The sequence below is a fragment of the Equus przewalskii genome, chromosome 2 (assembly GCF_037783145.1).
Source record: "Equus przewalskii isolate Varuska chromosome 2, EquPr2, whole genome shotgun sequence".
Lineage (NCBI taxonomy): Eukaryota > Metazoa > Chordata > Mammalia > Perissodactyla > Equidae > Equus > Equus przewalskii.
Window position 1 is genome coordinate 5,195,342 of NC_091832.1, and position 27,225 is coordinate 5,222,566.

The 27,225-nt window shown below is 53.0% G+C and overlaps 1 protein-coding gene and 1 long non-coding RNA gene across 29 annotated transcripts; both read left to right on the top strand.

Moving 5' to 3' along the window:
* The first annotated feature begins 40 nt into the window (after window positions 1-40).
* CYB5RL (cytochrome b5 reductase like) lies at window positions 41-22,425 on the top strand. 28 transcript variants are annotated; one of them, XM_070609507.1, is made up of 11 exons: window positions 41-111; window positions 3,273-3,448; window positions 3,693-4,242; window positions 4,933-5,224; window positions 6,130-6,278; window positions 8,713-8,800; window positions 12,287-12,391; window positions 15,755-15,958; window positions 17,954-18,070; window positions 18,158-18,248; window positions 19,142-22,425. In XM_070609507.1, exons 4-11 carry the CDS (start codon window positions 5,033-5,035, stop codon window positions 19,228-19,230), a joined length of 1,035 nt encoding a protein of 344 aa, XP_070465608.1. In that variant the 5' UTR covers window positions 41-111; window positions 3,273-3,448; window positions 3,693-4,242; window positions 4,933-5,032; the 3' UTR covers window positions 19,231-22,425. The 28 variants fall into 28 exon arrangements, 27 of the variants coding, with proteins under 27 accessions (XP_070465608.1, XP_070465609.1, XP_070465606.1 ...); XM_070609508.1 differs by having other exon boundaries at window positions 4,054-4,242; XM_070609509.1 differs by having other exon boundaries at window positions 59-92; window positions 4,054-4,242.
* A 915-nt stretch (window positions 22,426-23,340) lies between these two features.
* On the top strand, window positions 23,341-26,787 carry LOC139081883 (uncharacterized). Its single transcript, XR_011537337.1, has 2 exons — window positions 23,341-24,941; window positions 25,129-26,787. It is a non-coding gene; the product is annotated as an uncharacterized lncRNA (long non-coding RNA).
* The last annotated feature ends 438 nt before the right edge of the window (window positions 26,788-27,225 follow it).

Below are 27,225 nucleotides of genomic sequence, written 5' to 3' on the forward strand. Positions count from 1 at the left end.
TGCCCCACCCCGCAGGCCGTTCTCATTTTCTCATTGGTGAGACCCTCTCTGCCTCCCCGGGAGGGAGGGAACGTGAAGGATCCTCATGTGAGGTGAGGCGCAGGCGTGTAGGTGAGTGGTCGTGTGTAGGGGCTGGGACGGAACTGGGAGAAGAGCACCAGGACTTCAAAGCTGAACTCAGGGCAGCCTTGACTGCTTCCGAGCAGTTGGAGCTCCGGAGAGCACTTCCCTGGGAGCCTCCACGCTCCATGTCGCTCGCTGTGAAAGTAGGGGTAGAAGTGCCTACAGCAGCGCGCCCGGCCCACAGAGGGTGCGCTGCAGGGCTCCTTGCCTCTCCCCCGCTTCTCGCCGCCGCGGGCGCTTTTACCGCCGCCCGTCCCCCGAGCCTGAGCGTGGCCCTGTCCACACCGCCCTGCACCCGACCCCTCCTGGTGCACGCCTCGCCCCCAGCGCCCAAAGTGAGTTACTTTCCTCCCTTTTCCACGGGATTTCCCCTTCCGCCCCCTGGAAACAAGGCGAGAGCGGTGGAGGTGTTCCTTGCTCTTTGCTCATCCCGTGTTTATCCAGTGCCCTCTGTGTGTTGAGCACGGTGCTGAGCATCGGGTTTGCATTGGTGAATAGAACATGTGCGATGTGGAGCCTACAGTTTAGTGGGAGATACAGACAGAAAGCAAGTGAACATAGTAAATAAAGCCAGTGCGCCGCGCGCGCGGGCGCGCACACACACACACTTCCTATCCCTTTTCCCCAGTTCTCTCTCTCTCCAGCATTCGGTGCTAACATACTCTGTTTTCCATTTCGATCTTGTTTAATGACTCTCCCTCCAACTCGCGGGTAAGCTCCAGGAGTGCAGGCGTGTATGTTTCTTCACTGCTGAATCCCCACCCCTAGAACGGTGGCTGGCCCATCGTGAATATATGTTCATTGAATGAATACATGACAGAAGCCAACAGGGTGCCTGCTAGGGAATGAGAAAGGGGAGGTTCAGGGAGGGCCTCCGAGGGGAAATGACCTTTAAACAAGGCCTGAAGGGTGAGGAGAGTCATCCAGACAGAGGCACCACCTGTGTCAAGTCCTGTCTTAAAGGCAGTGCTTCTTAGACTGAAAAGGTAGAGGCTGAGAGGATGCATGGACCTGGTCGCATGCCTTCATGACTAACATGGCCAGCCTCTCTACCAATTTCCAAGATACGAGGGAAAGTGGGATTATTGAAACATGGAGAAGGTAAACATAAGGCAAAGACTGATATGAATAACCCTCACGCTGTACAGCAGTTTACAATTAACAGAGCTCTTTCACTTAACCTCACTTTATCGCTCAAAACTCTTAGGAGTAAGAAATCAGCGTAAAGAGGAGACCAGACCTCATTCACTCCTAGTGCATACCTGGTACATAACACACTATAAAAATGGGTTGAACTGGTGTAACACCATGCTAGGCTGCAAGCTCTGTGCAGGTGGAGCCCGTGTTCTCCTTACCTCTGCTGTATCCCAGCGCCTGGCACTGCGCTAGCTCCCAGGCCCTATTTGTAAACTGAATGAGCACTCTCCACTCATCAGAGCCTTCCGCCTGCCTGGCCTGTGCTTGGTGGTAGAATACAGAAAGAGTTAGACACCACCCTTCCCCTCAAGGGGGTCCCAGCCAGCTAAACTTTCCTGAATTCATAGAACCGGCAGCAGATACGGGTTTTCTGAAGCCAAACCTTTTCCTTTATAAGAGAAAGACTTATTGCACACAGAGGGACTGCCCTTCTAAAACCAATGATAGTAAGTGGTAAGAGAATTTGGACAAGTTCTGATGAGAAAGAGCCTTGGGCACCAGGCAAGAGGAGTGGATTCTATCCAGTAGGCAATGGGGAGCTGTTAAAGGTTGCTAAGCAGGGGACTGGTGTGATCAGAGCTGGTGGCGGGTGTCCTGATGGATGTGTCGGCAGAGACTGGAATCAAATCCTCTGGGCCCGTGGGAGGTTCCAGTGTAAGTGGTCATGGGAAGCAGGAAAAGTAGAAAAGATCTTAAAGATTAGGACTCCTGGGAAATGATTGGTAACCAAGAAAAGGGGTTTATTTCCCTGCCCTCTGACAGAGTTGGTGGTTTGCTCCTCTGCTCTTCCACAGACTTGGCCCACACCTTGATCCTAGCACTTTATGCACAAATGAAATTAGTGGCATTGGGAGGCTCCAGGGTGCCCATAAAATTCAGGGACAGTTTAGCAAGTTGGGCCCCTGCTCTGTGCCAGCCCAGTGCCAAGCACTGGGAATTGGAGATGAAGACATTTGCCCCCCTGCCTTCCAGAAGCATGAAGTCGAGTGAGCATGAGCACCAGCTGGAGGCAGAGGAGGTCCAGGTGAGGATACTAACCTTAGCACTTCTGGCTTCCTGACCTGGGCCTCAGTTTTCTCCTCTGTGAAATGAGGAGGAGCATGGCCTACCTACATCTGGCTGTTGGGAGGATTGAGTGAGGCGCTGCGAAGCACTTGGCATGGTCTCTGGCCCAGTAAGTGACGTGTTCTTATCATGGTTATCATCTGCTTAGCGGATGACTCTCCCGCTAGGCCAAGAGCTCCCCCAGGGCAGGGAAGAGTGTCACTCATCTGTGCATCCCAGTACCTCGTGCTGCAGCCCCTGCCCAGTGTCTGAGGCAGGAATGAATGGGAGGAAATCGAAGGCCGGAGCTCTTAAGAGGTACACTCAGGCGTCGCTTAGCGATGGCAATACGTTCTGAGAAATGCGTCGTTAGGTGGTTTCATCCTTGTGTGAGCATCGCAGAGTGTACTTGCACAAACCTAGATCGGAAGCCTGCTGCACACCTAGGCTATATGATGCTCATCTTATGGGACCGCTGTCTTATATGCGGCCCCTCATTGACCGAAACGTCACGCGGTACATGACTGTAGTTGCATTTTATGGGAATATTTACGTCAAATAATGTTCTGTGACATCAGAATTCCCCTCAGTTCTCTTCTCAGACAAGAGGGAAGGAACACCGTCTTTTCTTTGATTTGCCTGTGAAATTTTAAAAGAATAGTTTGCTTGCAGGTGAGATGATCGTGTCTATATAAACTGTGAAGTTCTACATATGGAGAACCTTGATAAATCCCAAACTGCCCTCACAGAAACATCTCAAAATAAATCGTAGCCATTTAACTTTTCCTCACTGATCTGTCTTTCAGACTGTGCTTACCTAGTAGCCCTGAAACCAAGCTCCTTTCCTTTCTTTCCTTCCTTCCTATATAACACACATACTTTTAAATATCCACTGTGCTCTTTCATAGAATGACTAAAAGAACAGATCTCTGTCCTCAAGGAGCTTACGGTCTCAAGAAGGAGAAAGACGTGTCATTTCTGGACGGTGTGAAAAGCTCTAAGAGAGAGATTCATTCATCTGGAAGGTTTTGAGCAGCTGTGCTGAGCAGCGCTGGGCCAGTGCAGTGAGCGCTCGCAGGAACAGGTGAACTCAGGCAGGCCTTCACAGCGGCTCCAGCCTATGCCTGTTCTCTTCCTCCACCCTTGGTGTCTTACCAAGGTCTTCATCTCCAGACTCGTGTTCCTATGCCTGTTTCGTCCAGCTGACAACTGGACTTTGCACTTGGATGCCCCGCAGGCACCTCAAACTGAACTTATCATCTTTCCCCCGTTCCTCTCCTCCTTCCCCTAAAACTCAACTTCTCCTCTTTTTTTTTTTTTTGAGGAAGATTAGCCCTGAGCTAACATCTGCTGCCAATCCTCTTTTTTTGCTGAGAAAGACTGGCCCTGAGTTAACACCGTGCCCATCTTCCTCTACTTTATATGTGGGACGCCTACTACAGCATGGCTTGCCAAGTGGCGCATGGGTCTGCACCCGGGATCCGAACTGGCAAACCCTGGGCCGCCGAAGTGGAACATGCGAACTTAAGCGCTGCACCACTAGGCTGGCCCCTCAACTTCTCCTCTTGAGCCCACTCTCCACCCAGGGATCCAAGCCAGACACCTGGATGTCCCGTCAGCCCCTCCGTCCCCCTCACTCCCTCACCTCACATCTAGTCAGTCTCTGTGTCCTATGAATTCCCTCTTCAGGATTTCTCTAGCTGACCTCTGCCGTCTCATCCTCCCTGAAGCTGCGTCGGTCCAGGTCCTTGTCACCTCTCCCCCAGCCCAGCACAAGCTCCTCCTGTGCTCCTGTGCGTGAGGGACCACGTGTTCTGAAGCCAGGCAGACCGGAGTTAGAGTCCCAGTGCCACCATTTTAGAAGCTGCGTGACCTTGGGTAAGTTAGGAAATCTCTCCAGACCCAGGTTTCCCCTCCATAAAATGACAGCTCTGGTACCAGCCTCGTTGATTAAACGAGATTAAACGAGACGCAGCAGTTTGGTGGGTGACTCACTGACAACCGTGAGTGACAGAAGCCAGACAGAGGAGGATACGTTCATATCACTCTGTTCCTGTAAAAGTAGGAACTGGGCAAAGCTGAACCGTAGCGGTTAAGGTTGCAGACAAAGGTGGCAAAACTGAGGAAAAGCAAGGGAGTGATTACAGCCAAAGTCAGGCTGGTGGAAGGGACACAGACGGGTGGCTTCTGGCACGCTGGCAGATTCTTTTTACTTGATGCGTGGTAGTTACAAAGGTGTTCTTTTATAACATTTTAATTTATTTTTTATAGTTTTTATAATTATTGTACATAAATTTACTTCATGATTTAAAATATCTATTAAATTCTATGAGATTTTCTATGTAAGGTGCATAATCCAGCACTCAGAGCACGGGAAGAGGTCAGAAACCTTGGTAGCCAGTGATGATTGTTGTGTCCTGTCTACCTGCCTCCTCTGCCAGGCAGCAGACGCCAAGCTTGGTTCATCCTGTCCCCAGTGCTCACACAGAGCTTGGCACCTGCAGGCCTCAGGAAGAATGGGAGGAGTACAGGGGACCAGAGTGTAACCACTTGTTTTCCCTCTCCCAGACTGAAAGGGACAGGCCCGGGCCTGGGGCCTCACAGAGCAAGGCCTGCTCTGGGAAGAGCACCCAGCTGTCCCTCCCAGGCTGCCCCAGCCCCACTGACAATGTACGAGAGAGAGGAGGATGACGATGAGGAAGCCTGGCTGCAGCTGCGGCCCGTGGAGCCCTTGCCCTCCCAGTGCTGCGGCGGTGGCTGCTCACCCTGTGTGTTCGACCTCTATCACCGAGATCTGGCGAGATGGGAAGCGGCCCGAGCCAGCAAGGACAGGAGCCTGCTGGGTGGAGAGGAGTCACAGGTGAGGTAGGGCTGCCCTTAGACAAAAGGGCCAGGGTGGCAGTGGCTACCTGGCCTCAGCCCTGTGCAGTGTGCCTCCTTCGGGAGGCTTTTCCTCACTCTGTACAGCAGAGAGAAAAAGTGCTTAGTGGAAGCAGACAGACCCAAGTTCAAAGGGTGGCCTTGAGCTGGGCAAGGGGGGTCCCAGGAGTGAATTGGGTATGGGCATTTTACAGGAGGGAGATCTGTGAGTCTTGGCATTCAGACAAGGCTTCCTGGAGGAGGTGCAGGTGGTTTAAAATGTTAAGGGCAGTGGAAGAAGACTTAGAAGATGTAAATTTGAGGCTCTGCTCTCGGTGTGACCTTGGACAAGTAAGCCTCTACCACTCAGGCCTCAGTTTCCCCACATGTAAAATAAGGATATTGGATTAGATAATCTTAAGATCCCGTTAATTTCTAAATTTTGAAAATCTGGATTTTAGCAGGTTTGAAAGATGAGTAGATCGTTCATACATTGGAGGTGAGTATTCTAGATAGAGGGCGCAGTTTGAGTAAATAAAGACTCCCAGGTAGGAGGCAGCAGGGTATTCTTGGGATGATGGAGAAAAGTCTAGCATCTGATGCATTGGAAATAAAATGAGGCTTGGGAGTCATCCACAGGACCTTTGGGTGTCCACTAGGAGCCTGCACTTTGTCCTGGGGCTTCGGGAAGCTGTGGAAGGTTTAAGAGCAGGGGGACTCAATGTAAAGTCCTCTGGCATTCTTAAATCAGAGACGAAAGGGAAATAAGGTGGGACTACCATCTAGTGTACAGAAAATGTACCAGCCGAGACAGTCTGTCCTTGGGGAAAGTGGGGAGGGTGCTTGTGGAGGCTAGCATGTCTCTTGAGCCCCGGCTTCTAGCTGTTGGATCTTTTCCTCTTGCAGAACTGCCCCTCCCACCTGAGCCCAGAGACCTTCTTGGCCTTCCGCATCAGTGCCATGGACAGACTCACTAAGGACACCTACCGTGTCCGGTTTGCACTGCCCCGGAATAGCCAGCTTGGCCTGCGGCCTGGCCAGCACCTCATCCTACGGTACACTCAGGTGGTGGGGGACCGAAGCTTTGCAGCCCTGCCCTGCCATTTGCTGGCTGTGGCTTGGGTGACTCACTTACACCCCCTTAAGCCTCCATTTATCATCCTAAAAATAGGCATAGTAATGTGTGACTCAGAGAGTTCTTGGGATTGAACTAGATAAGGCATTCTCCTAAGAATAATAATAGCAAACACTTTTATAGCAGTTACTATGCAAGACACAGTTCTGTGTGCTTATATATGCATGAGCTCATCTAATCTTCACAAGATCCTGTGGGGTAGGTACCACTATCATACCTGAGAGGAAACTGAAGTCAGAGAGGTTCAGTAACTTGCCCGGGGTCACACAATTAGGAAATATTGGAGCCAGGATTTGAAGGCAAGCAGTTTGGCTCTAGAGCCTGTGGTATTAACCTAATATGATTGATAGAAAGGACATTGTCACTGAGAATAATGGACTTGCTCAGTATTACACAGCTAGTAAATTGTGGAGCCAGGATTCACACCCAGACAGCCTGGCTCCTGAGTTACATTCTTAGCCACTCCTCTGAACTTCCTTCTTCCTCCGAGCCTCCTTTTGCGTTCTCCTCCCACCTTGATCCCCACCCCCGCCTACCCAGGGACAAGACCTTTTGGAACCTCCAGCTGGAAGTATCTGCCAGACATTCAACTCTGTGGGTCCGTGGCTCAGCAGGGAGATCGGAGCTGCAGACGTGGATGTGGGAATCATCGGCATATACCTAGATGGCATTTGGGAGCATGTGTGGGACAGAGAGAGGGAAGGGCAGAGGATGACCCTGGCAACTCTGGCATCCGTATTGGCAAGAGGAGGAGGAGCCAGCAACGGAGACAGAAGGGGCAGCCAGCAGACGAGGAGAACTGAGAGAAAGCTTGTTACTGGTCACACTCTGGCCACTTGCCTTGCACTGACCCCTGGTGTTTGTGCCTAGCTCGATCTGGCCCATGGCCTGGCTGATGAACCATAAAGCTCACTATTTCAGTGGATGGGAGGGGCCACAGGGTAGATCACAGCCCCATGCAACTCTCCGTGCATAAAGCAGGGGTGCCCAGAACTCCCTGCCTCCAGGCTCGCCTTCTCCACCCTCTCTGCCACTCCAGTGACATTCCTAACACACGAGCTGACCCTGTCACTCCCTGTTCCCACACCTTCTGGTGCTCCACGATGCTTCCCCAGTGACACGTTAACCCAGGGCCCCAGCTTCCTTTCCCACCAGCTTCCTCTCCCTCTCCTGTATTTGCCTCTTGTTTCAGGCTCGTGATCCCCTCACCAGTGCCTGACTTGCCTACCTGCGTTGTCCTACCTCTAAGCTTGTGCTAGGCTATTCCCCCAGCCTGGAATTACTCCCCTTCGTGTCCCCATTTGCACCTGTCAGTGGCCTGCTCCTCCTCTAATTCCTAGCTCCAGGAGGCCTCCTGAGAGTCCCCTAACAACAGTGTCACTTTCTCCAGAGCATGTCAGTTTCACCTCTGCTGTAGTGTCATGGTGCTCTTTGTGCCTAAGCCACGCCATATGTTCTGTTTGTTACTTCCTCGTTTGTTTCACAAGCATTTATTGAATATTTCTGTCACTCTCCCACTTTTGATGCACTAGGATGGGGCCTTTTTAATCTTTGCAAACCTCGGAGAAGAGAGGTTTGCACCTCTTAGGACTAGAGAGAGGAATGTTTAGGTGCTCCTGGAAGCTCTGAGTCGTGGTCAGGAAGCTTGTCTAGAGTCAGACAGAACTGTGGGTGCATTCTAGCTGTGTGACCTCAGGCAAATGATTTCCTTTTTCTGAGCTTTGGTTTCCTCATTTGGGTTATTATTTAAATTAAATAAGATAATGCATGTAATATGCTTGGTGCTTAGTAGGCATTTAATACAGCAAGGCTGCTATTATTATTACATATCAGGATTATCATCCTGGCCCCCTTGTTGATGACATTGTGGAGAGGGCTCATGCATGGGGTCAGCTTTGACATAGGTCTCCTTTGAGGATGCTTCCAATTCTGATACTCCTGGCCTGTGGTAGTAAGTATTTAATAAATGTTGAGCACAGTTGTTTTATCTTTATCGCTCTGTGGTCAGGAAAATCCACAGTGATGTCCTCACAGCAGCTCACATCATCAGGGTACTTTGTGAAGCACATTCCCATCTGTGATCCCAATGGAACCACACAGCAGGGACACACATGGTGGTCTCTGTTTTATAGAAGGGGCAGCTGAGGGATTAATGACCAGGTCTCACAGCCAGCACTTGGCAGTGGGGAGCCCCGTTCTTTTCTTTTCTGCTCCACCTTGCCTGCCTCTCAGTGAGGACCACTGAGGATGACCAGACCCAACCTTCATTTTCACCAGCCTGGCACAGAGTAGGTACCTCTAAGAGTTTGTTGAATGACTTGCGGACTGCCTGACTGACTGCTTCTCTTTCCCAGAGGGATAGTAAATGACTTAGAAGTTCAGAGAGCTTATACGCCCATCAGCCCTGCCAACGCAGAAGGATACTTTGAAGTTTTAATCAAGGTGAGCTGACTCACATGGATGCTCTAAGATGCCGTGGACTGGAACCTCCATTTGACGGCTTGGTCAGGCTGGGGCAGTTCCCATTTATGTGGGGAAAGCTGGTGTTGAGGGAAGAGCAGGGATGTGAAGGAGGCCTTCTCCCGTCTCCTCCTTTCCTGGGGAAGGGAAGGCTGCTGGACCATCAACAGAGGGCATATTCCTGACGGATTTGTGAAAAGAAGGCACAGACTGAGAAAGTAAAGCTGCTCCTTCTCACTTTCTTACCTGTTGGTGGAGAGTGAGCCCTGAGCCAGGAGGAAAGGGGGCATCTACTGTGTGCTGGGCACCGGGGTCCAGAGATGAGTCAGACACGGTGCCTGCCTCAGACAGGGGACCAGACCAGGACAGTGCAGTGTGATAGGCACCGTGACAGGAGGCCCCAGCCCAACTCAGGGCAGCTGGGGTGCAGAGAAGGCAAGGGGCCTTCCTCGCAGAAGCTGGGGGGTTGACTGTATGTTCAGGGTAAGCAGTGGGGAACCAGAGGGGCCACCGGGGAAGGCAGCTCTCTGCTGGGAACAGCACCTGCAGTGGCAGAGGAGGCACGAGTCGGGGAACTGTTGGCCATTTGTCCTGGGTCAGAAGGGGATGTGCAGGAAAAGGTGGGACATGGAGGACCTTGTGGACTGAACTAACCTGAGAGCACCTCTTGGGGAGGTGTGCAGGGGCCGGGGCATTTGAGTTGGGCCTTGAAGAGGGAGTCCAAATTGGCAGTGGTAGAGAATGGCATTCCAGGCCGAGGGGACAGATAATCAAGCAGGGAGGGGTGAGACAGAACAGGGTCTTGTGGGAACTGTTCCCAGTCTGAATGGCAGGAGGAGGGCTGCCTTGTGGGGGCAGCCAGGGTGGGTAGGGAAGTTGGCAGAGATGAGGTGAACGAAGTGGGCTGCATACCAACACCCCAGAGACCCAAGGAGTAGGCACCAAATGTATACGAAGTCATGAAGGTCCAGTCACGTGCAAAAAATGATTAGGTTGAACTAGATGAAGTTGCTGATGTGCTAACATTTTCGACCTACAGAAACAGCAGTTTCCTATGGGTCAACCTAATGCATAGTTCTAGATCATCATTTCCCAAATGGAATCCTAGGGAATGCCAATATTGAAGAGTAGCTTTCACATCCTTTATCTCCCTTGTAGGACAGAAATTATCCCATTTCACTGATAAGCAGACTGAGGCCCCAGCAGGACCCGAGGCTCCACAGCTAGTAAGAAGTGCGGCTGGTGGGTGAGCCCCGGCCTCCTGACTCCACGGCCCCAGCACTGGCTCCAGCTCCTGCCTTCCCTGTCTGCCCTGCCTGCCTGCAGAGCCCGAGCGTTTGTTCCCTCCCACATCAGCTTGGACTTGGATCCCTTCTCCACGCGACTGTTTGTCGGGGAGATTCCACAAATCCTCTCCAAATGGCCTGCTTCCCCAGGCTGCTTGTCCGGGTGTGTTTCTGTTGAAAGGATGAGCCTGGAGACAGTTCTTCAGGGCAGCTGGATCTCTCCCAGCTGCAAGGCTGATTTTCTCCTTCGTTTACCGGAAAGCCTCTCTTTAGAGAGATGCTTAATTATCCCTAAGCCTCTGGCTAGGAAGAACTGGAGATGTCTGCAAATTGGGAAGGCAGACGGCTTTTTGATTTGCCCTCCCATGTAGATGGGAAGGAGGAGCCCCTATTTCTCAGGCACCTTCTGGGCACCAGGCACTGCTTCTGGCCCTTTATTTGCATGTTCTTTCAACCTCATAACCACCCTGCAGAGAAGATCATATTATCCCCATTTTACAGAGAAAGAAACTGAAGCTCAGAGAGAGAATGTCATTGTCACAAGGTTCCCTGAGGTAATATGATCTCAAGTGGAAGAACAGAAGTTCAGTGTCAGTTCGGTTTAACAGTGTGGATTGGGCGTGTTTGCAGTGCCAGGCTCTGTGTGGGTGCTGGAGACACAGAGGAATCCTTCCTTTCCCCTTGAGTTCTATCTGTGCCTTAGGGCTTCTAAGGCACAACTTGTGCCTCAGGGCTTCTAAGGCACAGCTTGTGCCTCCCACAAGGCTGGGGCTGGAAAGCGGGGTGTGCTCGGAGACACAACCTCCAGCAAGTTAGGAGAAGAACTGTGGCCTCCTTCCCACCCCTCTTGCAGGTGAGCTGAAGACTTCCCTTGCTTTATGTGTATGGTGCCTGAGGAAGTCAGGGATGGTGCCAGAGGTGGCTGCAAGAGCTTAAAAGCATACCTGGCAACCAACGCCTGGTCTCGCCTTCAAGCCTGGTTATAATCTCACTCTAAACCCCCTCCCAGTCCCATCTCCCAGTGCTTCCCCTGACCCCACCTGCTGTTGCCAGAACATGACCTGGGCTGTCCTACCCCTGACCATACCATACCTGATGCCCAGAATCCTCTCTGCCCTTCCCAGGTGAATTCGATCTTTCCCAGCCTTTAAGGTCCAGCTCAAATGCTTCCTCCTCCGGGAAGTAGCCTCAATCCCACTCCATTGGAAGTGACTGCACCTCCTCAGGGCTCTCCTGGCACTTTGTCCTCTTGTGGGGTGTCAGGTAGTCTCTACCTTGTGTATGTCTGAGACTTAGGTCCTTCCTAGATTGTGAGCTCCTTAAGGGGAGGACTTGCATCTGGATTAATGAATTCATTCGTTCATGCAGATAATTATTAAGTCCTTCCCACAGTTCAGGCACTGGCTGCCTTCCTGGAGCTTAAAGTCCAGCTGTCTCCCCTGCAGTTGCAGCGTGCCGGCTGGCACAGAGTGGCGAGGCACCAGGAAATGTAGACTGCTCTTCCCCCATGGAACCTTCGTTTTTTTCATCCAGCCAGGAGACAGTATAGGGTCATGCAGAGATGGCAAATGAGTGGCTTGCAAACTGACTCTAGCCTATAAATAGATTTGGTTTTGGCCTGCACAACGTTTTAAAATTTTGAATTAATTGCTGATATTTCAAAAGTGGGAGATTTTTCATAAAAATATGGATTTCCTGCCCCTCTTGGAAAATCAGAAGATCTGGCATCATGGGCCCCACAGACTGTGTGCTGGAATCTGCAGAGTGACTTCCTCCTTTAGAAAGAGTAGTCACTGACCAGTATCCCACAGTCCCCACCACTCACTCCCTGACACTGAGACTGAGTATTAATTGCCATTAGTCATCTCGTACCCAGTTCTTCACTCTGCTTTGTTACCTGTGTGGCCCCTGTAGTTATTTGGGTTTGAGACCTCGGTAGTTAAGGTTGTAGGTCCTATGGATTCTCATCCCAGTCTCACCATTTACCTTCTATGTAAGCTTCTGGGCCTCATCTGAAAATTGGGAAGGACAGTACCAGCTTTGCAGGGCGATGAGGAGGGTTAAATGAGATAACACATGTTGAGCAGTTAGCACACAGGGAGGGCTCCCCATTGATGGCTGATGTGGTTTGTATTGGCGGCATGTGCCTGTCCCAATGAGGTCTCCCTGTGTTTGCTCCCAGTGCTACCAAACTGGCCTGATGTCCCAGTATGTCGAGTCCTGGAGAGCAGGAGACACGGCCTTCTGGCGAGGACCGTTCGGAGGCTTCTTCTATCAACCAAACCAGGTCAGTGCCAGCACACCAAGTCCCCCCAGCTTAGCTTCCAGGACTCTGACTTTCATGATTTAGGCTGTAGGGTCTCACTTTGCTGTTCTTCCTGAGCCCAAACTCAATTGCAAGAGTATCCCTGGGGTTAGACATGGGAGGAGATGGAATAGGCACGAAGAACAAAACTGCCTGCCCATGCTCCAGAACTATGCATGCCTGGCCATCGCTTAGAAAAACCCGGACTGTGTACATGGTGTTTAGGACCCCTATCTCATCTGACCCTCAGGTATCTTTCCAGGGTCACTTTCCGTTTACAAACAATAGAGACCGCTCCTTAAATATGCCCCAGGGCCCGCTGCCTGGGAGCCCACTGCTGCCGGCCCGAAGGCTCTTCCCCTCATCTTCAGGCTTGTTCACACCCTTCCCTGACCTTCCCGGGAGGAATTAGTGATTAATTTCTCATCAGTTGGTGCATATTTGGAAAGCAGTATGTACGAGGATTCTTAAGAACCTTCAAATCCTTTGGCCCGGTAATTCCACTTCTGGAAGTCTGTCCTATGGAAAGAATCCAAAATACTGACTGTTTTGCACACATTCATTGCAGTCTCATTTATAATAGCAAGAAATTGGAGACAACTGACTATCCAACCACAGGAGACAGTTAAGTACACTGAGTTATAGATGCTTGATAGAATATTAGCCTGAATTTTAAAGTTATGTTTGTAAATGATGCTACATGCTTATGCTATAAGATCACGTGACAAACACTAGGTACAAAACTGAATATCCAGCAAGTTGGGAAATTAAGTTAAAATCACAGAAAAAATATGGGAAAAAAAGCAATAAAATGTTAGTAGCTCTGGGTGGTAGAATTATGGGTGATTTTTATTTTCTTCATTATGCTTTCCAAATTATCCACAATGAACAACTATTACCTTTGTAATGAGGAAAACAAGGCAAAACCAAAACAAGTGGAAAAGAATGAATGAATCATTGTGTTTAGCTTAAAAATAGCTTTTATTGATATCTTTCTTATTACAAATGCAGCTCATGTTCATTACCAAAAAAGTCAGCAGCTATAGAGGCAAAAAGAGGATAATCAAGAGCACCTGCGGGCCATCTACCCATACGTACCAGTCTTACCACCTTGGCGTGTATCCTTCCAAGTCCTCTTTCACACATGGGGGTATATACAAGCACGCATGCACTCACGTATGTGGGTATAATAATAATGTCAGGCACACCCGTGGTACCTCCTGTGTGCCAGGCTCTGATTTTTGCACTTGCCATGAAGTGACTCATTTAATCCTCACAACAGCCCTTAGGAACTGCTACCCCCGTTTTACAGACATGTGGTGTGCACGTGTTAATACTCTTCTACAGCATCCTCCTAGCACTGGCCATGCTGAGCCTTAGATTTTAGCTGAGGTTGTCCCTGTGTCCCCCAGGCCCTTGAGAGCAGGGACTAGGAATTGTCCCTGTTTCCTCCGACCTAGAGGGGACACCTGATGACTATTGTCTTGACCACCTTTTCCAGTGGAACCCCCTGGCACCTACAGATGCTGCTCCTCTGCGTCCACAGAACTCCACTTGAAAGCCCTCGCTCTTCTTATCTGGGGAGGGCCTCGGGCGCGGCTGTGAGGAAAAAGAGATGGTGGCTTGCACATTAAGATTCAGCCGCTGTGGGGCCAGCCCAGTAGCGCAGTGATTAAGTTCGCACGTTCCACTTCGGCGGCCCAGGGTTTGACGGTTCGGATCCTGGTGCAGCCATGGCATCACTTGGCTAGCCGTGCTGTGGCAGGCGTCCCGCATATAAAAAGTAGAGAAGATGGGTACGAATGTGAGCTCAGAGCCACTCTTCCTCAGCAAAAAGAGGAGGATTGGCAGCAGATGTTAGCTCAGGGCTAATCTTCCTCAAAAAAAAAAAAAAAGGTTCAGCCGCTGAAACTGTGGTTGAGGCTTGGCTTTCACCCGTGAGGGCGCGGGGTGCTCTGTTCCCCTTCCCGGCCCTGACTTGCCTCTCTGCAGTCATCCTCTGTGCAGGTGGATGCCATGTCAGCCTGCAAACTGGCACATCAGCATCTGTGTGCGTGTGTTCCACACACGTTCCAGGTGTCCCCCCAGGGCCACAGGTGGCCACACGAGCTCACAGTCTGATGGAGAGACAGACACACAAACCTGACAACAACGTAGTGTGACCAGTGTTGTGAGGAGGGGCACAGAGGGCTGTGGGAATGCGAAGGAGGACCCCGCACCCGCCCCAGCGCAGGGAAGGCTCCCCGAAGGAGAGCCCGCACAGCAACGGGGCCGGGAGGAGGAGCTCAGCCGGCTGACGCCCAGGGGCCGTGAGCGCTGAGCCGGGTCAGAGGCCGGGCCGGCAGTAGGGCTCTGGGGGGGAGGCCTCCAGTTGTCTGAAGGCCTGGGCTCCTCACCGGGCACCTGGTGCCACCTCGTTTAATCCTCACGCAGTTCTGAGACAGCTGCTGTTGTGGGGAGGTGCTCTTATTTTTTTACCAGTGAGGAAACCAAGGCTCAGGGAGATGAAAGAACTTGCCCAGATCATACAACTGGGGATTTACACCCAGATCTGTCTGACTCCTGATACTCCAGGAAGTGTTTCATGCAGTAGAGTGGTGTGCAGTGGCTGTCAGTAAAGAGACTGAAAACTCAGACTGCATTCCCAGAGGCCTAATCTCTGGAATGATGGAGGTGACTACCTCACTGCATAGTGAGACACTGACCTTAAAGAGGGCTGCCCCTCTTTCGGAGTCCTAGAGCCAGGAGATGGGTTCAGTGAGGGGGAGTCGGTGGAACCGGGCCTTCTTGGGGTGGATCACTTTGATCGCATGGCTTTTCTGTGCCAGCCCTGTGCTAGGCGCTGATGGATGGTATCTCCTTTAGTCTGGAGAAGGGCAGGCTCAGGGGTCCGAGCCAGGGCCCTCAGGTCTATGCAGCGCTGCCCTGGAGCACAGGGAGCAGAGGGCAGGCTGGGATGGGATGGTGGGCAAGCCTTTGGTGGGAGCAGGTTCCAGCTCAGGGTGAGGTGGGAAGACCTCCCTGGCAGGGCCAGTCAGCCTGTAATAGAGCAGACTGCCTTGGGAGGGAGTAGGCTACCCGTCAGCAGAAATATGTAAGCAGAGTCCGGTGGTGATGCTTTAGAAGGCAACCAAGACACTCGTAGGATGGGCTACACCATTATGTTCCCTTTTAGCCCTCAGATCCCATGCTTTCTGTTACGTAGACCTCACAAGCTGTAACCTTTCACAAGCAAAGATGGCTTCCTGCAGGAGGTAGAGGGGAACTCAGATGGGGGACAGCAGGAAGGGCAGTGCCATCCAGTTCAAGCAGGCCCAAGAAAAGACCCCCTGTCCTGTTCCCCAGTATGGTGAGCTCCTCATGCTGGCTGCGGGCACTGGCCTGGCCCCCATGGTGCCCATCCTACAGAGCATCACAGACAATGCGGACGATGAGACCTTTGTCACCCTGGTTGGCTGCTTCAAGACCTTTGAGGGCATCTACCTGAAAACTTTTCTCCAGGAGCAGGCCCGCTTCTGGAACGTCCGCACCTTCTTTGTGCTCAGCCAGGTGAGCCCAGGGTGGTGCCTTCCTTCCCTGATTGAGACTCTGCTGTCCCCTGCACCTGTCCTCGTGCCTGCTGTGGCCTCTCTGCCCCAGGCCTTAATAATAATCCCTGCCACTGGTGGAACCGCCACTGTGTGCCTGGCTAGGAGGGCGGGTATTGTCACGTTCACTATGCAGATGAGGAAACTGCCCCTCAGAGAGGCAAAGGTGCCAGCCTGTGCCCTGCTGCCAGATGGCTGAACCCAGGATTTGAGCCAGGCTGTCTGATTGCAGACCACCCCCCCCCGTCACCCCGACTCAGTGTGCCTTGCTGCCTGCCCTCCACCCTCTGGCTTCATCAGATCTGTGGGCCAGCGGCCCGGCTGTGGAGCCAGTGGGCCCAGCCATAGATGTCCTATAGCTGTGGTGAACTCGAGGCAGGGATCCGTGTCTGATCGAACACCACTCAGTGCTCAGGACAGTGCCAGGCCCAGAGGAGGTGCTCACTCGATCGACTGGGGAGTGAACTGGACCCGAGGTCACTGCAGCTGTCAGGGGCCCTACCACATCGCACATCTCATTGTCCCTGCGTGGGAGGAAGGCTGCGCACGGACTCACCAGGCAGCACATGCTCTAGCTGAAGCAACTGCCTCCTGCCCCCTCTCCCCCTGATTCCCCGTCCCCTCCAGTCACTCAGGTCAGCCTTCCCAGGCAGTCCCCTCTGGGAGGCCCTCAGCTGTCTCGCTCACCTGCCTTCCCTGGTCTCCAGCTGTGTTTCTCTTTCCTACGCCCCCTGGGTAGAGGTCTCCTGCTGGGGCCTCCCCTCCGTCCTCGTGCTCAGGGACAGCCTCATTGCCCTGTACTCTGGAGCGCCCTTCTCATCAATGTCCTCTTTGAGGGAGCTTTAGAGTGTCCCTAAACACTCAGGCGATTGTGGACATCGTGGCTGGGGGCAGCTGTCAGGAAACTGGGTTTCCCCTCCTAATGCCAGAGGTCCTGGGATCTCAGAGGTCCCGAGGCCAGGCTCTGTGGGCCCGTCAGACGCTCGGTGGCAGGAACATCAAGAGGGTCATGCTTGGTGAACGTTAGCGGCAGCAGCCCAAGACCGGGGAATGAAGCAGAGGCTAGTGTGCAGCCCAGGGGGTGGGTGAGGGGAGGGCAGTGCTGCTGGCTGCACACTCAGCTGCCCAGAGCCTGCTCAGGGAAGTGGGAAGAGGGGCAGGAAGGCAGGAGGATGACCTGCTCCCTGCCCTCTGGACGCTTACCTGTATGTGGGGTGGTAGCCACAGGGACGGCTGAAGGCAGTGCCCTTCACTGAGCACGTTCTCTGTGCCTGGCACTGTTCTGAGCACTTCGTGTGTGTTAACTCATTTACTCCCCACCACAATCTTAGGAGGTTGGTACTGCCATCATACCCATGTTACAGATGTGGAAACTGAGGCACAGAGAGCTTAAGAACCTTGCCCAAGGTAACACAGCGAGTTGGTGGATGAGGCTTGGGACTTGGTCTGTGTGGAGCAGCTCCATGTCCCGAGAGCCTAGCACAGTGCCAGGCACGGAGGGACCCTCAGAAAATCTGCTGAAGTCAGCCAGTTAATTGAAACCTTAAAACAAGTGAACAAATGAGATATGCTCTGAGAGTGATGGTGATGGATAACCTTGGAGAGGTTCTGGGAGACCACGGTCGGGGAGAAAACGTTCCCCCCAGAGTGGCAGGTGCAGCGGCCCCTGGGAGGGTGGACACGGCAGGCCCGTGTTCTGGTCCTGCACTGCCTTGTTGCATGTCCCGAGGAACACCCCTCCTCCTCTCTGTGCCCACCTGTTGTAGAGCTTCCCCCGGCCCCCAGGCTTGTGAGGGTGCTCCGAGTCCCAGCGTGCGCAAGTGCCTGGCTCATGGGGTTAGGTGAAGTTTGGCTGCCCGCCCCCTCTGCCTCAGGGTCCTCATTTGGCAGAGAAGAGCTGGCTGCATGAACTCCAAGGCCCCGCCAGTAGTCACCCCACTGTTTCTCATCATCCCAGGAGAGCTCCCCGGAGCAGCTTCCCTGGAGTTACCGGGAGAAGACCCGCTTTGGCCGCCTGGCTCAGGACCTGATTGAAGAGCTGGTCGGCTCCTGTCGCAGAAAGCCGTTTGCATTGGTCTGTGGCTCGGCCGAGTTTACCAAGGACATGGCCAGCTGCTTGCTGCGTGCCGGCCTGGCTGAGGACTCCTACTTCCTCTTCTAGGTCTGGCCTCCCTTCCAAAGCCACTGGGACACAGGAAGTTGCACAGACTGGAATCAGAAGAGGTGGATGGAAGACTGCCCTAACTCGCCAGGTGACCTTGGTCGAATGACTTCACCTCTGCACACCTCCCTTTTGCATCTACCCCTCGAGGTTACTGACTCCCTCAGGCTGGCATCTTGTTGTGTGGAGGGAGGATGGGGCTGCAGAGCCCCAGGGAGGAGAGTAAGCAGCCCAGCAGTCAGGGAGGACTCCCTGGAGGAAGCCAGGTCCAGGCTGAGCCTCAGGATGAATAAGAGTTGGCAGGAGATGGGGCGGGGGGAGCTTTCCTGCTTCCTCAGATTAGAGGGCTTGTGAGGGGCTCCTGTAGGACCCTGCCCTGTCCTGCCTGTTCCAAAGCATGGTTCCCTGGAGACTGTGTGTCCCTGCCTCAGGGCCGCCTCAGAGGAGGTGCTCGCTGAGTGTTTAGGAAATGAGCATAGAGGCTGAGAGCTCTTTGGAGGAGGAACTTGCCTTATGTTCTAGTGCTGTGAGCCTGACACAACAGAAGTCGTGGGGCCTGTGACCTGACCGAGGTGTTCTCGGAGTGAGGCAGGGCCCCGGATTACCTTTATTTTGGATTGGCCCCAGGGCTTTCCTGCTGCGGATGGCTTTGCTCTCCGTCTCCCTTCCCTGGCTCCAGAGCCCAGCCCAGAGTCCTTTCTCCAGTGAAAGAGGCACGGAAGCAAACGGCCCTCCCTCCTGCAGGCAGCCAGCCCAGCCCGCCTTCAGCTCCTGCGCCCTGGCGACGGTTGCCATGGAGATCTAAAGATAGAGCAGGAGTCTGGAGACCTGGGTCCTCTCCCTGCTCTGCCCACTGAGGGCGGCTGATTCCCATCCACCCACTCCTCCCCTCCACCCCGCCCCCTCCATCCAGCATGGGGCATGCCCTCCCCTGGGAACCTGGCTCCAGCAGCGGCTGCAGTTAATGAATTCTGCTTTTCGCAGCCTGGCCTGCAGTGTGCGGCACCAGCTCAGGCTGGCTTCCGGCAGTCCCAGAACTGGAATCTCAGAATCAGAGAACCGTGGAATCGTAGAGTGAGAATTTTACAGTCATAGAACCACGATCCCCATCAGAGATTAAATTCGGGCCTCCAAAAAGCATCCAGTCTCCCAGGCTGTGTCATTATATCCAGGGGGAAACCAAGGCCAGTGAGGCTACATGACCTGCCCAAGGTAAAATAGTTCATGGCAAGGCCGGCTCTAGAAGCCAGGTCTCCCAGTGTCAGCCCTGTGCTCAGAGTTCTGGGCTCCCAGGAGACCAGGGTTCCTGGCATGGCAGCAGTGAAGGGACGGCCAGATGGGATTTCCAAGCCCTCCTTCAATCAGAGCAGTTCTGTTTTTTGTTTTTTTTTAAAGTAAGAGACTTTATTTTTATTTTTTTGGTGAGGAAGATTGGCCCTGAGTTAACATGTGTGCCAATCCTCCTCTACTGTATATGTGGGACGCCTGCCACAGCATGGCTTGATGAGTGGGTTGTAGGTCTGCACCTGGGATATGAACCCCGAGCTGCCAAAGCAGAGCACTCGAACTTACCCACTACGCCACCAGGCTGGCCCCAGAGCAGTTCTGTTTTCATCCCATTTATATCTTGGGTCTTGGAGTCATTTTCATTTGTGAAAAAGAGTTTTCCTACACTGCCCAAAAAGTTACAACAAATCTCCTTGCTGTGCTCTGTTCAATAACTACTCATGACAAGCCGTTGGGGGTTGGTGCCAAAGGTTTCCAGCCCAGTTCCACAGGCGGAATTCCACGGTACGTAGCTGTGGGGAATACCGCATGCACCTTCACCAAGAACCAGACATGTGAGCATATTAAAGGCTCTGAAAAGGCAGGTGGAAAAGAAACTTTTTTTCATTTTGTTTAACCCAGTTTCCCGAGCTTGTTTGACTGGAGGACATTTTTACCCTCTAGAATCTTTTGAGACCAGTGTTGCGTGGAATACGCTTTGGGAACGCTGGTCTGTGGCTCAGCCTCTTCAGCACAGTGTAACGCGTGGGAGGCCCCGCACTCCGCGTCAGAGTCCCAGGCAGGATCGGGGGTCTCTTACTGCCTCACCTGTGACGTGGGCAAGACCCTTTTCCTCTCTCAGGGCCTCTGAACTCTGCGCACCTTCCTCTGCCCTTTCCTCTCCCTCGGCACATCCTGTTGGTTCTACTCGGGTACTCCTGGAGGGCCTGTTCCGAGCCAGGCTCTGTTCTAGGCACCAAGGAAACACAATGAACAAGGCAGGTGCAGTTCTAGTAAACTCCATAGGGGAGCTTCCAGCCGACAAGGAGGGCAGAAATTAACCCTGTGATTCTGAAAGGGGTGAGTGTCCTGAAAGGGGAAGTGCGGAGCGCTGGAGAGGGGCTGAGGGCCGGGCCACGCTACTCACTGAGTCAGGGGTGGGGGTCTGGGGCAGTTCTGGTATCTGTCTTTGTCCCGTTTTAGATATTCGATGTCTGGATATTAGACCAGGCCACGCAGTGATAACCAGCAGCCCCTCCTGTCCTAGAATGCGTCTGCCTCTCCTTCCCCTGCTCCCTGTGGGGTCTGTGCAGTCTGGATGCTGGGGGGGTCTCTTATCATGGCACAGCGGGGAGGACCCAGCCATGCCCTTGACACCGAGATGCCTAAAGGGCTCATATCACCCGGAAACTTGGGAGCTCGTGTTGGGTCCTCTGCCTCCCAAGAAGATAAGGGAGCCCGGGAGGAGGCCTGGCTGGGATGCATGAGGATGGAGCTCTGTGAACTGGGGGTGAGGTGCCCAGCAGCTGGCCCCTCCCATCTCTCCTGATGATGCCCCAGCCATGTGTCGCGGGAGGTGTGCTGTCAGAAACCACGGCTGCCTTAGTTCAGTCCTCCCCGTGTTTGGCCTGCACCACCTCGGCATTCCCCTCATTGGTCTCCGGTCTCCAGCCTCTCCTCCCACACCCCCTTCCCTACTGCAGCCGGACCAATTTTTTTAAATTGTGGTAATAACATGAGATCTACCCTCTTAACAAATTTTTAAGTGTACAATACATTGTTATTGACTGTAGGTACAATGTTCAGTACAGCAGATCTCCAGAGCTTGTTCAGGCCGCTTTTTCTAACTTGCAGATCTGGCTGTCACTCCCTTTCTTAAAATCCTTCAATGGCTCCCTCTTGCCCTCAGCTCTGTTTGCCTCTGCAGACTTTATGTTACTGCCCTCTTGCCCCCAACTCTTTCTCCCAAGCGTGTTCCTTTGTGTCGGTCAGTCCCTTCACATCTGCTGCCCCTCTGCCTGGGCCAGCCTCCCACCCACCATCCTCCGCTGGCCTTTGCTTCCTTGTCTTTCTAGGGCGTAGCTCAGCGGCCCCTCCTTGCTGGCCTCTGCCACCCCAGGCTAGATTAGTGGGCAGATTCTTGTGCATTCTTCTGTGGCTGCACCTCTCAGACCATCTCATTTGCATGTGAGCACATCCCGGGCCCACAATGGGGCCTGTTCGTTGTGTCCCCAGCGTGGGAGGGTACTCAGCACGTCCTGAATGTCACATACCTGAATAATAAACAACTAAGAATCACGGAGCACTTTACAGGTTGCAAAATGCTCTTCAGCTGCTTTGAAGCACATAACTGTCACCAAAATGCATTCTATTTTATTACCCCGACTTACTGATGAGGAAACTAAGCTTCCGAGACATTGAGCAATTCTCCCAGGTCATGTAGGGGTACACAGATTCCAACATGCTGCAATTGTGATGAAGGTCGTATGTGACACATGCGTGCACCAGATGTGTATGAAGATTTTCATTGCTGCACTGTTTGAAACAGCAGAGATTAAAAACTACCTACACGTCCATCGATAAGAGAATAGAGAAATAAACGTTCTATATTCATACAGTGGAATACCATACGGCAGTTAAAATGGATGAACCAGATCTACGTGTCAGTATAGACTAAATCCAAAAAAGATGATAATTGAGTGAAAAGCAAATTGTAAAAGGAAAGGTACAGTGAGCTATCAATATTTGGAAAGTTTAAAAACACAAAATAATGCCACATGCTCAGGAAGGAAGTACACAAACTTCAAGGACAGTGGTGACCTTTGGGGATAGAGGAAAAGGAAGAAGATGGGGTGGGGTGGTGGGCTTTTTTATCTGTGTCACTTTATTATAAAAACATTTGATATGAATATGGCAAAATCTGAACATCCCTGATGTCTGCTTTGTTATGTTCTACCGTTTTTGTGTTTGAAATAATTCCATAAAGTTTTTTTTAAAAAAGATTAGATATGCCTGGTCAGTGCACTTTAGAAACTAGAGGTGTAAAAACATTCATTCCCTCTCTCCCACCTCAGGATAGCTGTGCTCTTTGATGCCTCCAAGCTTTTCCATTTGAAACTGTCGTCACGTGCTGTGTAATGACATTTTGGTCAACGATGGACTGCATCTATGATGGTGATCCCATAAGATTAGTACCACACGGGTTAGGTGTGCAGCCTACTGTACCGCAGAGGTTTGCATAAGGACACTCTAGGATGTTAACACAACGACGAAATTGCCTAAGGATGCGTTTCTGAGAACGTGTCCCCCGTCATTAAGCGACATGTTACTGTGTTGTGAGCACCTACTGTGTGCCCTGGTCTAGATAAAACTGAGGAGTATAAACAGTGTGAGCACTCAGCTTACGTGTTCTTCCCTCTGCTTGTCCCCTTTCTTTTCCTCATAGACTCAAACCAGAATGACTTTCCAGTCACCACAGTTTGGACTCTTTTTGATTTTATTTTGTTTTCCTTTTTAAATGAGGGAGGCCTGGGTTCGGATCTCTTACGGATTCTATAAGTATCCAAGGAAAGTAACCTGACATCTCTGAACCTCAGTTTACTCATCTATAAAATGGGGGTGGTAGCACTGTCTCCTGGGGATGTGGAGGCTGGCCCCGAATAGGGGTAAGAGCCCCTCCTCCTTTCTCTCCTCTCTCCAGTGCCCCAGCAGTGCCTGGCTCACTGCTGGCCTCTGAGCACAGCACGTGTTCTCAAACTTTCACTATCAGAGCTCTCCTTTTTATTATTTTTCCTATGCTTTGGAAGATTTTGATCCCAAATTGCATGTATTAAGTCATTATTAATTTATCTCACATTTCTTATTAATCAAAGACATAGATAGCTGCCCCTCAGAGCTTCTGATCTGTGTGACCAGCTGGGAGCTGCACGTGGTTGACATAATTCCAGCCAGAGGCAAAGGAACTCCGCAATGTGTGTGGTCTGGGTGGCCTGAGAAGGTCTAAATGTAGATGCATCGTCCTCCTTTTCTTTTCATCGGCCATGAGCCTTGCCTGGGTGGGGGCTGCTTTCACGGTCACTCACTGATGGGCCAGAGGCTGAGTTTTCAGTGCCAGGCTCTAGCAAGGGTCCCCGTGCGGGTCCCAGACTCCTCCTCCCACAGAACTCACTCCAAATAGATGGCATGCACCAGCACCACGCAGAAGAGCGTGGGGTTCACCTAGTGGGACGTGGCAGAGCTGTCTTCATGCGGGTCCCACAGGCTCTGGCTGGAGATTGCCATGTTGTCCTACCCCTCGCTCCTGATGCTGACAGAGCACACTAGCTTGTAGCCGGGCCGGGTGACAGCCGTGACGAGGTCCCAGGTCGCGGTGCTCAGCACCACTGCCAGGTGAGAGGGCAGGCCACATTGGCAAGCTTGGAGGGCAGGTGAGCCTCCATCAGCTCTTCCTCCCACACACAGGGGAACTTCAACTCTGGCCTGGCCGACCGCAAGGGAACCCAGAAGGAGGAGAGGAGGGAGGTGATGGTGGGAGAACATGGAATTTGGGTTTGAAGCCCATTATGTTGAACATAGACCCCTGAGTTGGAGCCTACAGTTTGGAATAGTGGGATGGAAAATGGAACACAGAACCTGGAACACAAGAAAATAACTTTGTCTTCTGCTGTGCAGAGATTAACCTGGCTTCCAAGTGGCTCAGCCTATATGTGCCCTGGGGCCCATGGCCCTGACTCCCCTCGCTCTCCCTGCGCCCCTAGGCCACTGGCCCCCACCTGCTCCTGGATGATGCTGACGGGGCCGTGGTGAGTCAGCTGGGGCTGAGACAGTGTTCTCAAGGATGTGCGCTTCTGCAAGTGAAGATGAGCGTGGAGGTAGACAGCACTGTGAACGTCTCCTGAGTGCCGGGTCTTAGTCGTCCGTTCGAGGCTGGGTTTGCCCCAAAGCAGACTCTGAGCGAGGATCTCAGAGCAAGACGCGTACTGGGGAGGCGAATCAGGGAAGCGTGGTCAGTGAGTCGGGGAGGAAAGCCAACAAGGGGCGTGCTGCTGGGCAGGTTCCCCGGGAGCAGCTGGAGCTCTCCGGCCATCAGACCGCCGAGGCGTGAGGTGGCCAGGCATTTGTCCACCAGCACCGGTCACCCCTCAGGGGCTGAGCTTGCTCCCCAGCCCTAAATCCCTGCACTCCGTGTTCTCCGGGGGGTGGGCTCAGCACCTGCAGCAGAGAAGCCCTGAGGCGGGAGACGCAGGAGCCGGGTGCTAGAGGGCCTTCCTGCAGGTTCTCTGGTGGGCAGGGTGAGGGAGGCCCCAGCAGAGTCCGCTACGCTACCTCGCTTAATTCTCACCGTCTTTAGAGAGCAGTAGCTTCCCCATTTTGTAGGCAGAGAAACGGATGCCTGAGAGAGAGCAGCCAGGGGAGAAAGCGGTGTCCTTGCTTGAGCACGGAGCTCCTGGGCCACCTCCCCCCACCGCCCCGTCGAGTGCCCTGGCCAGCCAGCAAGTGCTGAGGCAGCATCTGTCGGGTGAGCAGATGAGCTGGTGGGAGCCAAGTGCCTGTGGGTTCCTGCTCTTCTGTAAACGCAGACGGGACTTCCTTTCCTTCCAGGGCTGCTGGGGGCCATGAAGGGGATTGTGTAGGGAAAGGGCCCAGCGCTGCGCCTGGCCCCAGGGGGTCTCAGTGAGCGGGAATTCCCTTTCTGTCCCCTCCAGGGGCAGCAGGGGTCTCTGTCAAGAAGTGACCACCCTCAGAGAGCTGCCCCCGAACCTCCAGAATGTCTCCACTGGCTCCAGCTGGCCAGCCCTGAGGCCTGTCCAAGTCTCCCCGTGTTAACAGAACAGAGCGACAGCCTGCCTCCCCTCACGGCTGCAGAGGAGCGCCCAGCCATCGCAGCCTCTGGCTCCCTGGAATGCCGCCCCCTGCCTCCCTCCCCTCGCCCTCCACCCACTGCCGTCCTGCACCCAGCACGTGCTCTCCATAAGTCCCTGGTGTACAGAGGTCATTTTTCAGCAGCGTTGGATGCCGTTGTCAATTCCCTCCTTTCGGAGCCTCAGTTTCCTCAATGGCATAATTCCTACCTCACTAGATTACCCTGAGGACTAAGTAACTCCTTCATTCATGTTTTCGGCAAACATTTCTGAACACCCGCTTGTGTGCAGGCTTTCTGCTGGGCTCTTGAGGACCCTGACTTTGGAGATGGCCACAGTCTCCCGGGGGCCACAGATGCTGGTATAAACAATGTGAAGAGCCTGGCACTCTGCCTGTGACATAGTAGACACTCAGTGTGTGTGGGGCTCTGTCGTGTCTTTCTGCCCCCTCTGGGCCTCAGTTTCCATAGCCAGAAATGGATAGGAAGAGGGGGTTGGACTTGCTCTCTGAAGTCCCCTCCAGCCCTGGTGGCCCAAGGCCCTGGGCCCCACTTCTCAGGCTGCCTCGTGTGTCCCCTACCCCCAGCCCTTCCCTCTCACCTTGAGCTCCCAGGTGAGCCTGTGAGCAGGGAGGAGGCTGCCGAGGCCAAGCATGGCAGCTTCTACTTCTGGACTCTCTGAAGCTTGGCTGCTCCCTTCTTAACGGGGGACCTGATGAGGGAGCACTGCTCCCCTGCCCAGGATGGGCTGTGGCCTGAGAGGAACATAGGTGGGCAGGTTGGAGGCAGGAGGGACCTGGCTTCTCAAGGAGGAAGGCTGCAGGGTGCTTGGCCCACTCAGCCACTCCAGGCATCCCCAACCCTCGGCCCCAGTCGCGCCCAGTGCCGACCTCCTCTTCCTCCCTACACATGGTCTCGGCAAGGGTAGAACCAGTGTCGGGGTGGGAAGGCAGGCCTCTGAGCTGGTCAGGCGTAGGTTCAAGTGTCTGCTCTGTGCACGAGCAGCTGTGTGATCTCGGGCAAATCACCTCACTTCTCTGAACACCACTTTCCTCCTCCCTAAGCTGGGGACACTTCTATTCCATCTCTCAACAGATATCCCCAAGTGCTTAATCTATGCTGTGGACTGAAAGACAGCGGCAACAGCGTGCAGACCCCTGCTGTCCCAGTAGTGGCGTGCTGGGGGAGACAGATGGCTGACAGCCAGGGCCTCACAGGGCAGTCCTGATCCAGGGCTGTTTGGAAATGTTGGGGACACTAACACCTCCTCACAGAGCTGCGAGGCTCGAGTGGGATAAGGTGCACAAGGTAGCACGCGTTGGCCTGGCAGATGGTGGGTGCTCAATCAGTGCTTGTTGGATAAATGAACCAATAAAAGCACTTCTCTCTGAGCCCTGATTACCAGTGAAATGGAGCTGAGGGTCCTTTCCTTGGAAAGTTGTTATAAAGGTTTCTAACTTTGTTTAAATTAATGAATTTAAATTAATAAATAGAGCTTACTACATGCCATGTACTCTTCTCCTAAACCCTTTGCAAGTTTTAACTCATTATTCTCATTTTACAGATGAGGAGACTGAGGCACAGAGGGTAAGGTTAAGGAACCTGCCCAAGGTCCCATAGCTCGGATGTGGCTGGATATGAATGTGCCTGGCAAACAGTAGGAGCTCAATAGTTGCTTTATTGTGGGGCAGGGAGGTTTTAGGCTTGGTATCCAGTGCAAGCTGGGTGGTCAGGAAGGCTCCCATGCTGAGCTGTTCTCGGTACCTGAGCTCTGGGTGTGAATGAGTAGCTGAGGGGAGTTGGTGAGGAGTGGAGGGTGGTGGGAAGGATGAGAAGGGATGAGGACAAGGGGGCCAGGGGTGTAAGTGGCAGCAGTAAAACACTTCAGACAACACCCTGGAGTCATAATCCCGGAGCAGCCACTCCGGCAGCCTCTCCTGAG